At 43.3% G+C, this 14,354-nt stretch overlaps 1 protein-coding gene across 4 annotated transcripts in view; it reads right to left on the reverse strand.

Moving 5' to 3' along the window:
* Window positions 1-13,879, reverse strand: part of LOC136613059 (uncharacterized) — a 38,670-nt gene extending 24,791 nt beyond the window's left edge. Inside the window, exons 1-2 of one of the 4 annotated variants that reach the window (XM_066593890.1) lie at window positions 13,683-13,879; window positions 2,412-2,451 (exon numbers count right to left, since the gene is read on the reverse strand). In XM_066593890.1, coding sequence (XP_066449987.1) covers window positions 2,412-2,418 — 7 coding nt within the window. In that variant the 5' untranslated portion in view covers window positions 2,419-2,451; window positions 13,683-13,879. Of the gene's footprint in view, window positions 1-1,238; window positions 1,314-2,411; window positions 2,452-13,682 lie in introns of those variants that run through there. The other 3 variants (XM_066593886.1, XM_066593887.1, XM_066593889.1) reach the window with 3 other exon arrangements.
* Window positions 13,880-14,354: the final 475 nt, after the last annotated feature.

Raw genomic sequence — 14,354 nt, forward strand, 5'->3', positions numbered from 1 at the left:
GAGGAAGATTCTTTGGCTTTATGCTGCATTAATGCCACGTTTAACCATTTATTAAAGAAAGTACCATAAAGTATTTTAGGCCAAGACAGGTCTCATCAGGACAATTTTTAAACTCGACTCCAACTGCTGATAAGCTGATCGTACGGATCCCCAGTGAGCGGCTCTTATCACCACAAAGCAGATCACACATTCACATGTATTACCTGCCATTCGCAGGGGCTACAGTATGCCAGCATACAATGCTATCCTGTTCAGCCTCTTAATAACGTGGCCCTTTTTTTTCTCTCTTAGTTTTTTTTTTCTCTACACTTTAAAAAAAAAAAAATAATAATCACAACTCTTATTTCTCCATTAATGTAGCAATCTGAAGACTGGTGTTTTGCTAGACGAGTTGTATCTTTCAATGGGACTATTCAATGTATCGTATACTATGCAGAGAAACTTAAAACACCTCTTAAGCGGAGTGAAATGGGTTAGAAAATGCAATGTTACCGTCTTTGCAGGAGTATTGTGTTTACAGCTTATTCACTGCAACTCAAATTCCAAGATCATTTTGTTCTGCGGGTCAGCAGGATTACAGTAACAAATTTGTTTAGTTTTTTGCTTTTTTTTTGCTGTAAAAAAATATTTTAAAAATATATATCTATGTAATTTGTTTCCTTCTGCCATCTTCTGACCGCAGTAATTTTTTATCTTTCTGTTGATGGGGTTCGGAGTTCTATTTTTGTAGGATGTCCCGTAGTTTTTATTGGTTCAGGCATCTTTATCACATTTTTTTCCCTTGTAGAAAGATTGCCAAAAAAAAAAAAAAACACAATTCAGACTTTGTGTTTTTTATGTGCTGACATTCACCATGCTGGATATATGCATCACTTTGATTGATCAGCCTTTTAGGTTGGTTTCACACGGTAGATCGTGATATTGTGACAAGAAAATTACGGCAATATCACCATTTTGCTCAAGAGATGTCTGAGCGTCAGTGATGTAATTTCTCGCAAAAACATTGCTGCCACTTGCGATTTTCCCGTGAGAAAGACGACAGGACTTTAATGTTAAAACGTATTGCATCACATGAAAATCGCAACATGGCGATAAAGAAGAGCAAAATGCAGAAAGATAAGGACATGCTGCGATTTTTTTTTTAGCCCGCAACATCGCATGAGTGAAAACATTGGAAAAGTGAAGGAAACCTTTGCACAGCAGGGGTCTCAGAATTCTGCATTTTCATGCGTGATTACCTTACTTGGTCTCACATGACCGGTTTTCAATTTTGGAATCAGCAATCGTCAACTGCACGGATGATCCGCGGTATTCCACATCTATTAACAAGAATGGAGCCTTGTCAGATCTGCTCACAGGATTTCTGCTTGCAGCATGCTCTGTTATTGTACAGATTCTGCATGGACAGCTTCTACTGAAGTCAATGGAAGCCATCCGACCCATGGCCGATCCGCAATTGACATTGCAGATTGATGCAGGTACCCGCGACCGTTGCCTAGCAATGGCGCAGTCAAAAAAATAATAGAAAACAAAATCTGTCCAATGCATGTGCGATGGCGAGCTGTCCGGACCGTCCGCAATCCAGATCTGAACATTTCCACACGGCTGGTGGTTGTGGTCAGAGCCAGATTCCGCTGTTGGCTCGTGCATATGGAATCCGACCCGTCTGTGCGAGACCGGCCTCACAGGTGCAGCGATACCAAATATGTTTGGGGGGTGGGGGGGGTTGTTTATTTTTTTTATTACAAATGCAGGAAAAGCTTGATTTTTTTTTTTCTTTTAGTATTCTTTATTTTATTAATAAAAAATAAAAAAATAAAAATAACTTCATCTTAGTCCTCATAAGAACTTGAACTTGCAACAATTTGATCATTTATCATATATGCTGTAATTCTTTAGTATTGCAATATCAGGTATTTATGACAGCATTCTGTTAGGATTGGGCACATGCCAGCACTGTGGGCCTTCAGAATGTCCCTGCTGCTATGGCAGCTGAACGGCACCTGGTTAACAACCACTCCTGTGGGCACTGATACTATTAGGGCCACTTCTGGGGAAACTATTACTACTGTGGCCTCAACCGGGAGCACTACTACTGAGGTTGCTGCTACTATTGGGGCCACTGAGGGGGATACAAGTACTAGTTGTAATTAGGTAAAGCCATACATTGTAGTAAGCCACACCCCATCCATACTTTTTACAGTTGCCTTTTAGTGATAAGGGTGCTGCCCCTATTGCTGCCCTGGGTACATCAGACCGCTCCTTAGTAGTTTCCCTTTCAGGATTTTGCACCCAGACGACCATTTCCCTGAACACGCTCTCCCCGCACCCTTACAAGGGACAGATATACATAAAGCAGCATCTCCACTGATGTGGCTCAGCGCCCCTCTTCCACCTGCAGCAGAACTTACTGGACATCACGGGTGGTCATCGGTCTTGGTTAGTTCCACCCTGTAGAATAAACAGATGGACTTTACTGAGATGTTTAGCCTAGAGCACACAGCGATCACGGACTGGCATCGCGCCCCGGGGTAGAACATTACACCAAGTCCCAAGAGTAACCATGCAAAGAGTGATACACAAAGCGGAGGCCCCCCCCATCCCCTATAGAGAAGTGTGTGAAGACCAGACCGACCCTCCTGTATACCAAACCAGCCATCTTCTATGGAGTGAACTATAATTACAGGGACAGAGACAGCCAGAGGCTCCGGGGGTTGGGGGGATAACCTGAAATCCAGACAGAGTGAGGAAATCCAAAGCATATGAACCAAGAGAAGTCAGCAATGGGGCTGATGAAAAAAGCCAACAGACCGGCCCCTCCATCTGTGAGAACTGCCAGAAGGGAGAGAATGATGTGCAGGTGACTCGTTAAGACACAAGGCGGGAGGTGGAGAATCCATGTGAGTAATGTAGTACCTGCAGTCCTATGTAACCCCACAGAAAACACACCAATACCTCTCAGAGGACAGATAATGTAGTGGATGTGACCGGCAGTCCTATGTAACCCCACAGATAACACACTGATAACTCTGAGGACAAATAATGTAGTAGATGTGACCAGCAGTCCTATGTAACCCCAGAGATAACACAATGATAACTCTGAGGACAGATAATGTAGTAGATGTGACCAGCAGTCCTGTGTAACCCAACAGATAACACAGTGATAACTCTCTGGAGGACAGATAATGTAGTAGATGTGACCAGCAGTCCTGTGTAACCCAACAGATAACACAGTGATAACTCTCTGGAGGACAGATAATGTAGTAGATGTGACCAGCAGTCCTATGTAACCCAACAGATAACACAGTGATCAAATATGTCTTGATTGTCATCTAAGTCGCATTCATAGACCGTTATGATAATTTTTGCGGTGATGGTGCAATAATAATGACGTTATCTTTATTCTGTTGCTATGGTTACGGCAAAATTAAATTAATATGTGTTTTTGTGTGTTTGTTTTTTAACAGTGATACTCCTTAAAAAAAACATCTTTATACAGCCACGACATTTTTCCTATTCCAGTGATGCCGCTTTGTCAGGGCTCCAGTTTTGCATGACGACCTGTAGTCTTTATTAACCCCTTCCCACCACAGGACGTAACTGTACATCCTGGCAGGGAGGTACTTAGCGCAACAGGATGTACAGTTACGCCCTGGGGATAGCGCGAGAACATAAGAGATCCCCGCTGTTAACCCCTTCCCTGACGCGATCTATGTAGATAGCAGCATGTGAAGGGTTCACAGAGGGAGCGCGCTCCCTCTGTGATGTCATTGGATTCTCACGATTTAATCGCGGAGAGCTCGAGTGGTTACCATAGCAACAGAATGCCAGATACATGCATTGCCAGTGCCTGTGATCGCTGTAACAAGCGATAAGGCATTGCAGAACAGAAATCCTGCAATGACTTATCATTGCAATCAAAGGTGGTATAGTCCAAATCCCCCCCAAGGACATAAAATTTGTGAAAAAAGATAAAAAATAATGTACGAAAAAGAAAAATGTAAAAAAAAAAATTATTAAAATAAACCTTTTTTTTGTGCTTTCTCATATTAGTATAAAATTTTAAAAAATATAAATCCCACAGGCTTTTTATTCTGCATGGCAAAAAGTGTAAAAAAAAACAACATAAAAAATCAACTCATTGTGCAACATCCTGCGTAAAGCCACTCGATCATGTGACATATGACTCGCACAGCACTGTATTGTTTATTGACTGCAACTTATATTAGGGCTCATTCACAGCAGCATCACTATTTCTGCTTGGAACCTTCATATCTGAGTGCCATTAACCACACCTCCCAACTTCTGAACAACAAAAAGAGGGACAACTGTAACATCATGTGCAGCAGCAATTTTTTTTCGGACAGATGATGCCCTTTTTACACAAAGCCATAATAGTGTCCCTAAGTGAGCCCCCCCCCCCCCCCCACCGTAATAATGACCCCCTAATGGTCCCAGTAGTAATAGTGATCCTCTAGTAGTCCACGAGTAACAGTTCCTCCATTAGTGGCTAATAGTGAGCCCTACAGTGGCCCAATAGTAGTAATAATAATCCCCATAGTTGTAATAGAGATCCTCATAGTGGCTCCATTTATAATAGTGATCCCCACAGCGGCCATAGTAGTAACAGTTATCTTTTTAGTGGGCCAATTGTAACATTGCCCCTGTTAGTGGCCCCAGTAGAAATTGTGACACCCATAGTGGTCCCCAATAAGTTTCCCCAATAGTGACCACAGTAGTAATAGTGACTTGCATAGTTGCTCCAGTGGTAATATTGACACTCATAGTGGCCATGGTGTGCCTATTAGTGGACTCAGTAGTAACAGTAACCCCTATGGTAGTTCCACTAATAAGTGTCCCCAATAATAATAGTGACCTTTATTGTGGCCCCAGTAATAATATTGACTTTCATAGTGTCCTCAGTAATAATAGTGACCCCATAGTGGCTCCAGTAGTAATAGCAACTCCCTATAGTAGGCCCAGTAGAAGTAGTGTCCTCACAGTGGCCCAAGTAGTAATCGCTACTCTCGTTAGTAGACCCAGTAGTATTAGTGACACTCATTAGAACCCCCAGTCCTATTCAATGGAGTCCATTTGGCACTGCTCAATTCTGTCATATGACAACACTATTTTGGCACTGGATGCAGGAAAGCAGAACCTAAAAGTGCTGATGTAAATGAACCCCTATAATGTTTATTGCTAATGGTGGTGTTGCCCGGCTTCAGTCCCATGCCATAGCTCCAGGATAACCAGCCATAAAGCCATGCTACTAGTGGCCACTTACACTGCTAGGGAGGGGCCTTTGAGATACAATAGGCACGCAGTTGAGCACCATGATGTAGTGATTTGTAGGGTGAAAATGAAAGAAATTGTACCATAATAAACTTCTATCACCTGTCCATAAGATAAATTATGAAAGTCTGGTTGGTGGAGGTCTCATCATTGAGAGTCCTATGATCCTGAGAATGGGAGTCCCATTACCCCCTCTCCTCGCTACAGCTTTTGAAGCTGGGGATCTCCCGTGGACATCTCACGACTTCCGCAAGATTTCCGCGGGATTACCATCCTGTGTGAACTCAGCCTTAAACTCCTTCCTATTGATTTTGCCATCACCACTTGCTGAGGCAGAGAGTTCCACTGTCTCACTACTCCTACAATAAATAACCCCCTTCTTCTGTACTGGTAATGGAACCTTCTTTCCTCTAGACGTAGCAGATGCCCTCTAGTTATCATCGCAGTCCTGGGTATAAACAGATTATGGGAGAGATCCTTGTATTGTCCCCTCATGTATTTATACATAGTTGTTTGGTCACCCCTGAGCCGTCTTTTTCTAGGGTGAATAATCCTAATTTTGATGCCTCTCTGGGTATTTAATTGAATTTAATAATTTAGTTGTCCTTCTTTGTACCCCCTCAAGCACTGCAATGTCTTTCTTTAATACTGGTGTCCAGAACAGTACACAGTATTCCATGTGAGGCCTGACAAGTGGCTTATATAGTGGAAGAATTATGTTCTCGTCCCGAGACCCTCAATTGTTTTGTGCATTGCAAAATGCACAAAACTCACACAGAAATACAGCACATTATTTACAATGGATGTATTTACATTTGCAAATTTTATCTTTCAGCATCCTCTATTCTCTGGAGAAGAGCAGTTGTGGACAAGGCTCATTGCATGCTTGGAAAATCTCACTAGGTAGAGAAGAGCCTTTCTAGGAGTGAATCCAAGCGTGATTTTGATCAGTGGGTTGAGGATGAAGCCTCACTGCGAGAGATAGAGCGTGAGGCCTAGGGGTTTATTTGGTACCCTAAGACTTTGATATTCTCAAAGCACAAAAGTTAACAATCCCTAAAAGAAGAAAGAATGGGAAGCATTTAAAGAGACCAGGATGGATGAACACAGAACTTACACACATGTTAAAAACTATGAAAAACATGTTTATCAAACGGAAAGAAGGGGGAATATCTAAAGAAGAATATAATGTGGTCTGCAGAAACTGTAGGGCTGGGTTCACACAGGGCGGATTTGCCGCGGCAAATCCACCCGCGGCCGCTAATCTCAGGATTAGCCAGCCATGTGGACGAGATTTCTCAGAAATCTCTTCCACACGGGATGGCCAATCCGCTGCGGTAAGTCCGGCTGAAACCGCGGCCCCCGCAGCCGCAGTTTCAGAACATGCAGCATGCTCTATTTTTTTTTTTTTCCGCCGCGGCTGCGCTCTTCTCTATGGGAGCGCCGGCCGCAGCGGAAGAGCGAGCGGCCGGGCCACTTCAAAGCCGCCGCGGTTTTTCCGCAGCGGTTCTCCCGTCGGAAATCTCGCGGTTTCGGCTGCGGCCAAACCGTGGGATTTCCGACGGCAATACGCCTAGTGGGAACCCAGCCTAAGGCAAGTGTCAGAAAAGCTAAAGCTAATAATGAATTGAGGCTTGCAAAAGAGGCCAAGCAATAAAAAAAGATTTGGGGGGGTATGTCAAAAGAAAAGTCAAAGATGCTATTGCTTACAAGAAGAAATGATGTTGTGAAGGCTAAACTTTTAAATTCCTATTTTGTATCTGTTTTCTCTCAGAAAGTAGATTCAACATCAACTGATCTTCCCTGTGCTATTGGTGGAATAAAAGAATGCAGGCTACCTATAAGCAGATGTATGGTGAGGGAACACTTAGCTAACTTAAATGAATTTAAGTCTCCAGGTCCAGTTGAATTACATCCCAGGATACTAAAGGAAACAGCGGAGGTAATTGCTGAATCACTCGCCATAATCTTTGAAAATTCCTGGAGAACAGGAAAAGTCCCAGAAGATTGGAAAAGGGCAAATGTTGTCCCTATCTTCAAAAAACGGAAGAAGGTGGATCCAGGAAATTACAGGCCTGTGAGCCTGACTTCTATACCGGGAAAGATCTTTAAACAAATTATTTAACAGCAGGTATGCAAGTATTTGGATGAAAATGCAGTACTTAACCAGAGCCAGCATGGGATTGTAACAAACAAGTCATGCCAGACTAAACTAATTTCCTTCTATGACAGAATCACCAACTGGGTACATCAGGAAAATGTGGTGGATATAGTACATCTTGACTTTAGTAAAGCATTTGGAAAAGTATTCACTCAATAAAGACAACAGATCCCTGCGCTCCGAGTGGATCTACTTCAGCCCCCAGTGGGTTGTATTCCCCAGGACGACTCTCCAGTGAACTGGATTGGGAACCAGAGATACATGCTTAAGGAGATCGTGGATCGGGGTGACGGTGGTTTCTCTAGCCAAAGAAATCCACCGAGCACCAGGTGAGTGTGTTTCCTTCATTCACCATTTTTCTACTGTTTGCTTTTTTCTGGACCTGACAAGGTGCTTATCTATCTATTTGTTTGTTTATTTGACAAAGTATCTCATACCATACTTATTGAAAAAATGACCAAAATGGGATTAACTAGGCAACTGTTAGGTGGATTCACAACTGGCTGAGTTATCATACTCTTAGAGTGGTCATAAATGGCTGCACATCCAAGTGGAAGAATGTATTAAGTTGGGTATCACTCTGTCCTAGGCCCAGTGTTGGCCAACATTTTTATAAATGATCTGGAGGAGGAAATTGATGGAAAACTGATCAAATTTACAGGCGACACAAAGCTAGGAGGATAAGCTAACACTAGGGAAGAGAGAGCGAATATTCAAAAAGATCTAGAAAAGCTTAAACAGTAGGTGGTGACTAACAAAATGGTATTTAAATATAAATGGTATTAACACCTTAGTGACCAAGCCTGTTTGCGCCTAAATGACCAGGCCAAATTTTGCAAATCTGACATGTCACTTTAACATGGAAAAACACCAGAAAGGTTTTGCATATCCTAGCGATTCTGACAATGTTTTTTCGCCACATGTTGTACTTCATTTAGGCGGAAAAAATAGACCAATAGAATTTGTGTTTATTTATTAAGCGCGCCAAAATTGGGAAAATTTTGAAAAAAATCGTCATTTTTTCACATTTCCAACTGCAATATCTTAAATATGTGCAAACATAATATAGAAAATTTTGCTAAGATTTATATTTCCACCTGTTTACTTTATTTTGGGCGCACATTGGAAAAACTTTCGTTTTTTTTAACCATTTAGGAGACGTACAAATTTAACATTACTTTTTAGCATTTCGAGGAACACTTTGTTTTCCTGCACCAAGCAAAGATTGCAAAGGCTCATGAGTGTCAGAATAATAGGTACCCCGACAAATGACCCCATTTTAAAAACTACACCCCTTAGTGTATTCACTGAGGGGGGTCATGAGTATTTTGACCCCACAGTTTTTTTTCAGGAATTAATTCAATTTAGAGGAGAAAAAGTGAAATTTCATATTTTTGCAAATCTGTCCTTTTTAAGACATATTTTTTTCCTATAGTTTACATGAAAATGAGGATTTACACCCTAAAATGGATACCCCTGTTTCTCCCGTGTTCAGAAATATACCCATTGTGTCTCTATTGTTATATCTGAGTCCACAATGGGGCCCAAAATGAAAGGAGTAATCAGTGTCTTTCAAAACAGAAATTTTGCTTGAAGTCCTTTTAGGCCCCATAGCACACATGTAGAGTTCTTGAGCACCCAAAACCATAGAAAACCCCCACAAATGACCCCATTTTGAAAGCTAGACCCCTTAAGGAATTTATCTAGGGGTGCACTGCATATTTTGACCCCACACTTTTTGAATGAATTCAAGCCAAGCAAAAGGAAAAAAATTGTGATTTTTGTTTTTTTGGCAATTCTGTCATTTTAAAAACAGCTTTTTTTTGTATAGCACACATATGAATGAAGACTTGCACCCCAAAATTGATACCCCTGTTTGTCCTGTGTTCAGTGACATACCCATTGTGGCCCTAGTATTATGTCTGGATGCACAACAGGGCCCAAAATGAAAGGAGTAGTCAGTGGCTTTCAGAACATAGATTTTGCTTGAAGTCCTTTTAGGCCCCATTGCCCACTTGTAGAGTTCTTGAGCGCCCAAAACCATATAGAACCCCCACAAATGACCCCATTTTGAAAACTAGACTCCTTAATGAATTTATCTAGGGGTGTAATGTGTATTTTAACCCTACATTTTTTGAATAAATTCAAGCAAAGCAAAAGGAAAAAAATTGGATTTTCGTTTTTTTGGCAATTCTGTCATTTTAAAACAGCTTTTTTTGTACAGCACACATATGAAGGAAGACTTGCCCCCTAAAATGGATACCCCTGTTTGTCCCGTGTTCAGAAACATACCCATTGTGGCCCTAATAGACTTACAGGACACATGGCTAGGCCTACAATGAAAGGAATACCCGTTAGATTTCAGGGTACAACGGAATAAATTCCAGGCCCCATTGCCCACTTATAGAGCCATTGAGCGGCCAAAACTATAAAGAACCCCCTCAAGTGACCCCATTTTAAAAACTAGACCCCCTTAACAAATACATCTAGGGGTGTACTGCGTATTTTGACCCCACAATATTTGAATGAATCTAAGCAAAGCAGAAGGAAAAAGTTACGATTTTCAATTTTTTTGGCAATTTTTTCAAGTTAAAAACAGGTTTTTTTGTACAGCGTACATAGGAATGAAGACATTCACCCCCAAATGTATACCCCCGTTTGTCCCGTGTTCAGAAACATACCCATTGTGACCCTAATTTACTTACAAGACCCATGGCAAGGCCTATAAAGGAGGGAACACCCGTTGGATTTCAGGGCACAACTGAATAAATTCCAGGCCCCATTGCTTATTTGTACGGAATAAATATTGTCTCCCTAAAAATTTTCCCGCCCCCGCCCCCACACACACACACTCAACGCCCTTTTCGGCGTTCACAAATCTTAGATAAAAGTAATAATGTGAACTGTGCGGTATTTCCGAAGACAGGGGTAATTATGGAGGCTGGTTGGAATGGGCCCATGGGGCAATAAAACCGTGTATCCCCCCTCCTCTCATGCTTTTTGGGGGTATTTTGTGACCTCAGTGGTGGGTATGGTGTGTAAAAAGTGGCGTTCAGTGAGTCTACGAAGGTGCTCAACAAAGTGCTCCTGGAACTGCATGAAGGCAAGCGTTCCCAGGGTTTCTTGTAAAATACGTATTACAGGTAGCGGTCTGAATAACGCCAGGCTCACGCAGCCGTAGGTGGAATCCGCTTGCGGAGGCTCGCAGCGGATCCCATCTGTGAGCCCGGCTGTGACCCTGCGTACAGCCGCGTAATGTACTGCGCATAACTGCCTACTCACACAGGCGGTCATGCGCAGTAAACCTTTTTTTTGTTTGTATTTCCCGCACCGTCGCTTAGCGATGACATGGGTACCCGCAGCCCGTATACAACGTAGTTGCGCATGGGCAGCGGGTATATCCGCGACCATGGAGCACAATAGGCTCTATGTTGTGGATATCCGCGGTAAAATAGAACGTGCTGCGTTCTCTTTTCTGCAAGTGGATGACACAATTCCAACCCGCTAATGTGAGCGGAATTGTGTAATCCAATGCGATTGATCTGCGCAATACCGCGGATCAGACGCATGCGGAATCTAATTCCTATCCGGTCATGTGAGACTGACCTATGTTAGATCGCTACTTTTTTATTACGTGACCAGCGAACGCTCAACGAGGCCACCCGTCACTGCTCTAGGCTCTCTGTGACCGTTGGTCGCTGAGAGCAAGGAGATTTTAAATTATGCTTATGTGTCCGGCTTTTTGCTGGCAATCGCATGTGCAGAATTCGGGAAGGTTCACGAAGGAGGATTGCGTCAGTGTGCAAGTACGGAAGCCTCCGGTAAAAAGTTTCATCTCCTCTCACCGATCGCATCGGTGAGGGGAGATGAAACTTCAATTTTTTTTTTTAACTTTTACGTGATCGCCATTATTGGATAACGGCGAACACGTGACCAGGAACCGCTCACCGCGGCCCCCCGTGAAATCTCCAGGCTCTTGGCTACGTTTTGTAGCCAGGAGCAGGGAGAATTTAAATTATCCTGGCAATCCACAGCTTTTGCGCATGCGTCCGCCATCTTGGCGACGGGCGCGTGCGCAGAAGCTGGGGTAAGGTCCGCGGATTAATCCGGGGCCTTATGTACGTACTTTCATCCTCCCTCACGGATATGATCCGTCAGGGGAGATGAAACGTATGCTTTTTAAACTTTTTTTAAACTTTTTAAAACTTTTTTTTACTTTTTTTTTTTTTTACTTTTTTACACTTTTTTTTAACTTTACATGATCACTGTTATCCATTTGGGTAACAGTGATAATGTCCCCGGTATAATCTCTCTGCTCCTGGCTACACATGGCAGCCAGGAGCAGAGGGGTTTTGAATTTCCCGAGGCTCAAGCCCCTCTGTGCACGCGCCCGACGTCAATCATCGGGCGCGCATGCGCAGAAGGGGATTTCGGGTCCCGGGACAGCGGGGCAGCGGGGAGGACCGAGGTGAGTATTTTCACCTCCCCTCATGGATCCGATCCATGAAGGTTGGTGAAACTTTGCTTTTTTTTAAACTTTTTCTCACTTTTCCGTGATCGCCGTTATCCATTGGATAACAGCGATCGCGGTACCGGGGACCGCTCACCGCGGTCCCCACTGACATCTCCTGCCTCCCGGCTACCTACAGGTGCCGGGAGCCAGGAGATTTTAAAGTGACGTAATGCCGCCTGGCGCGCATGCGCAGAAGGACGGCTTCGGGACCCGGAGGACCAGGACAGCGGGAAGCAGTGCGGCGGACCCGGGTGAGTAATTTCAGCTGCCCTGATGGATCCGATCCATCAGGGCAGCTGAATCTTTAACTTTTAAAGCACTTTTATTTACTTTATTGCGATCGGCGCTATCCATTGGATAGTGCTGATCGCAATGCCGGGGGGGGGGGGTCTGTCACCGCAGCCCAGGATGACAGCTCCATGCTGTCGGCTACCTGCGGGCACCGACAGCATGGAGCTGTCACGTCCAGAACCCGAGGGGCTTTATTCTCTGTAGGACGCATGTTTTTACGTCCTCAGAGAATAAAGCCCACTTCGGGAGGACGTAAAAAGGCTATGGCCCGGTTGTTAAGGGGTTAAAGGGCGAGAAAAATGAAAAAAAGCACATATAGAATGGGAGGAATTAGGCTAAGCAGTATAGATGAGCGAGTATACTTGGTAAAGGCAATTGCTCGAGCGAGCATTGCCTTTATCGAATACCTGCCCGCTCGAGATGAAAGGTTCGGGTGCCGGCGGCGGGCAGGGAGCTGCGGGGGAGAGCGGAGCGGAACGGAGGGGAGATTTCTCTCTCCCTCTCTCCCCCCTGCTCCCTACTGCTGACAGCCGCTACTCACCGCTCCCCCGCGCCGGCACCCGAACCTTTCATCTCGAGCAGGCAGGTACTCGATAAAGGCAATGCTCGCTTGAGCAATTGCCTTTACCGAGTATACTTGCTCATCTCTACTAAGCAGCACATGTGAAAAAGAAGGGTATACTAATAGATCATAGACTGAACATTAGTCAACAATGTGATGCAAAAGCCAAAAAGGCAAACAAAATTCTGGAATGTATTAAGAGAAGTATAGAGTCTAGATCACATGAGGTCATTATCCCCCTCTACTCTTCCTTAGTCAGACCTCATCTGAAATACTGTGTCCAGTTCTGGGCACCCACTTTAAAAAACACATAGACAAACTGGAGCAAGTTCAGAGAAGAGTTACCAAGATGGTAAGCGGTCTGCAAATTATGTCATATGAGGAATGGTTAAAGGATCTGGGAATGTTTAGCTTGTAGAAGAGAAGGCTGAGAGGAGACTTAATAGCGTCTACAAATATCTAAAGGTCTGTCACAGTGCAGAGGGATCAGCCCTATTCTCATCTGCACAAGGAAAGACTAGAAGCAATGGGATGAAACTGAAAGGGGGGAGACAAAGATTAGATATTAGAAACTTTCTGACAGTGAGAGTGATCGATAAGTGGAACAGGTTATCATAGAAGTGTTCAAACAAAGGCTGGACAAATATCTGTCTGAGATGATTTAGTTATCTTGCACTGAGCATAAGAATCACCATACCAGGACAGAAACCCACTGCAACCCATCCATCGTACAATGTTGAACCCTGCTCAGTATTCTGTTCCTCACAAACGTCTACCTTTTCCATCCCAAGATCTATCCCGACCCTCCTAAAGAACCAAGATACCATTCAGCTTGCTCATTACAGTGGAAAATATCAACTCACTGCAGATCGAGATCAGATCCTGTTCTTCTTTTTCGCGTCACCTGGAAAGTGGGATGATAGACAAGTTGAAGCGACTGAATTTGGGTTTACTTCCAAGAAATTAGGAAATGATCAGTTCCGTCAAATGCTTTGTTATAAATGGAGATTTTGGTGTTGATTGTAAAAAGGAAGTAGTGAAACTACCTAGACATGAATGGGAGTGGTGAGTAAGATTCTCATCCCCAAAGAGCTGGCGAGATGCCAACCATAATCGTATGCTGAGAAAAATACATAGTACACAAGAAATGCCCTCAGGCAATGGACGTCATTTCTTTAACATGAAGATTTGAGGAAGAGAACTTAGTTCATACATGCTTGCAAACACATTCATATCCACAAGATTAAGGTGTCTCTGAAATAGACTGAGCTCAAACTGCACACAGTAGTAAAGAGAAGTTCTACCTTGTACCTTACAGTTTTAGGACTTTGCGTACACTTATTAAAAAAAAATAAGAAGGAGTTGTTGGAATCAAATGAAACTTTCTATGTGTGACTGTAATTATGATATAAGTAAGTGATTACAATATTAAAGTGAAAGGATAGGTTTATTAGAGAAAACTGAAAAATTCAAAGGAGGTTCTAGTACCCTGTTGGGTCGCCTCTAACTTGTATACATGATTAGATACGTTCGGG

The sequence above is a fragment of the Eleutherodactylus coqui genome, chromosome 2 (assembly GCF_035609145.1).
Source record: "Eleutherodactylus coqui strain aEleCoq1 chromosome 2, aEleCoq1.hap1, whole genome shotgun sequence".
NCBI lineage: Eukaryota > Metazoa > Chordata > Amphibia > Anura > Eleutherodactylidae > Eleutherodactylus > Eleutherodactylus coqui.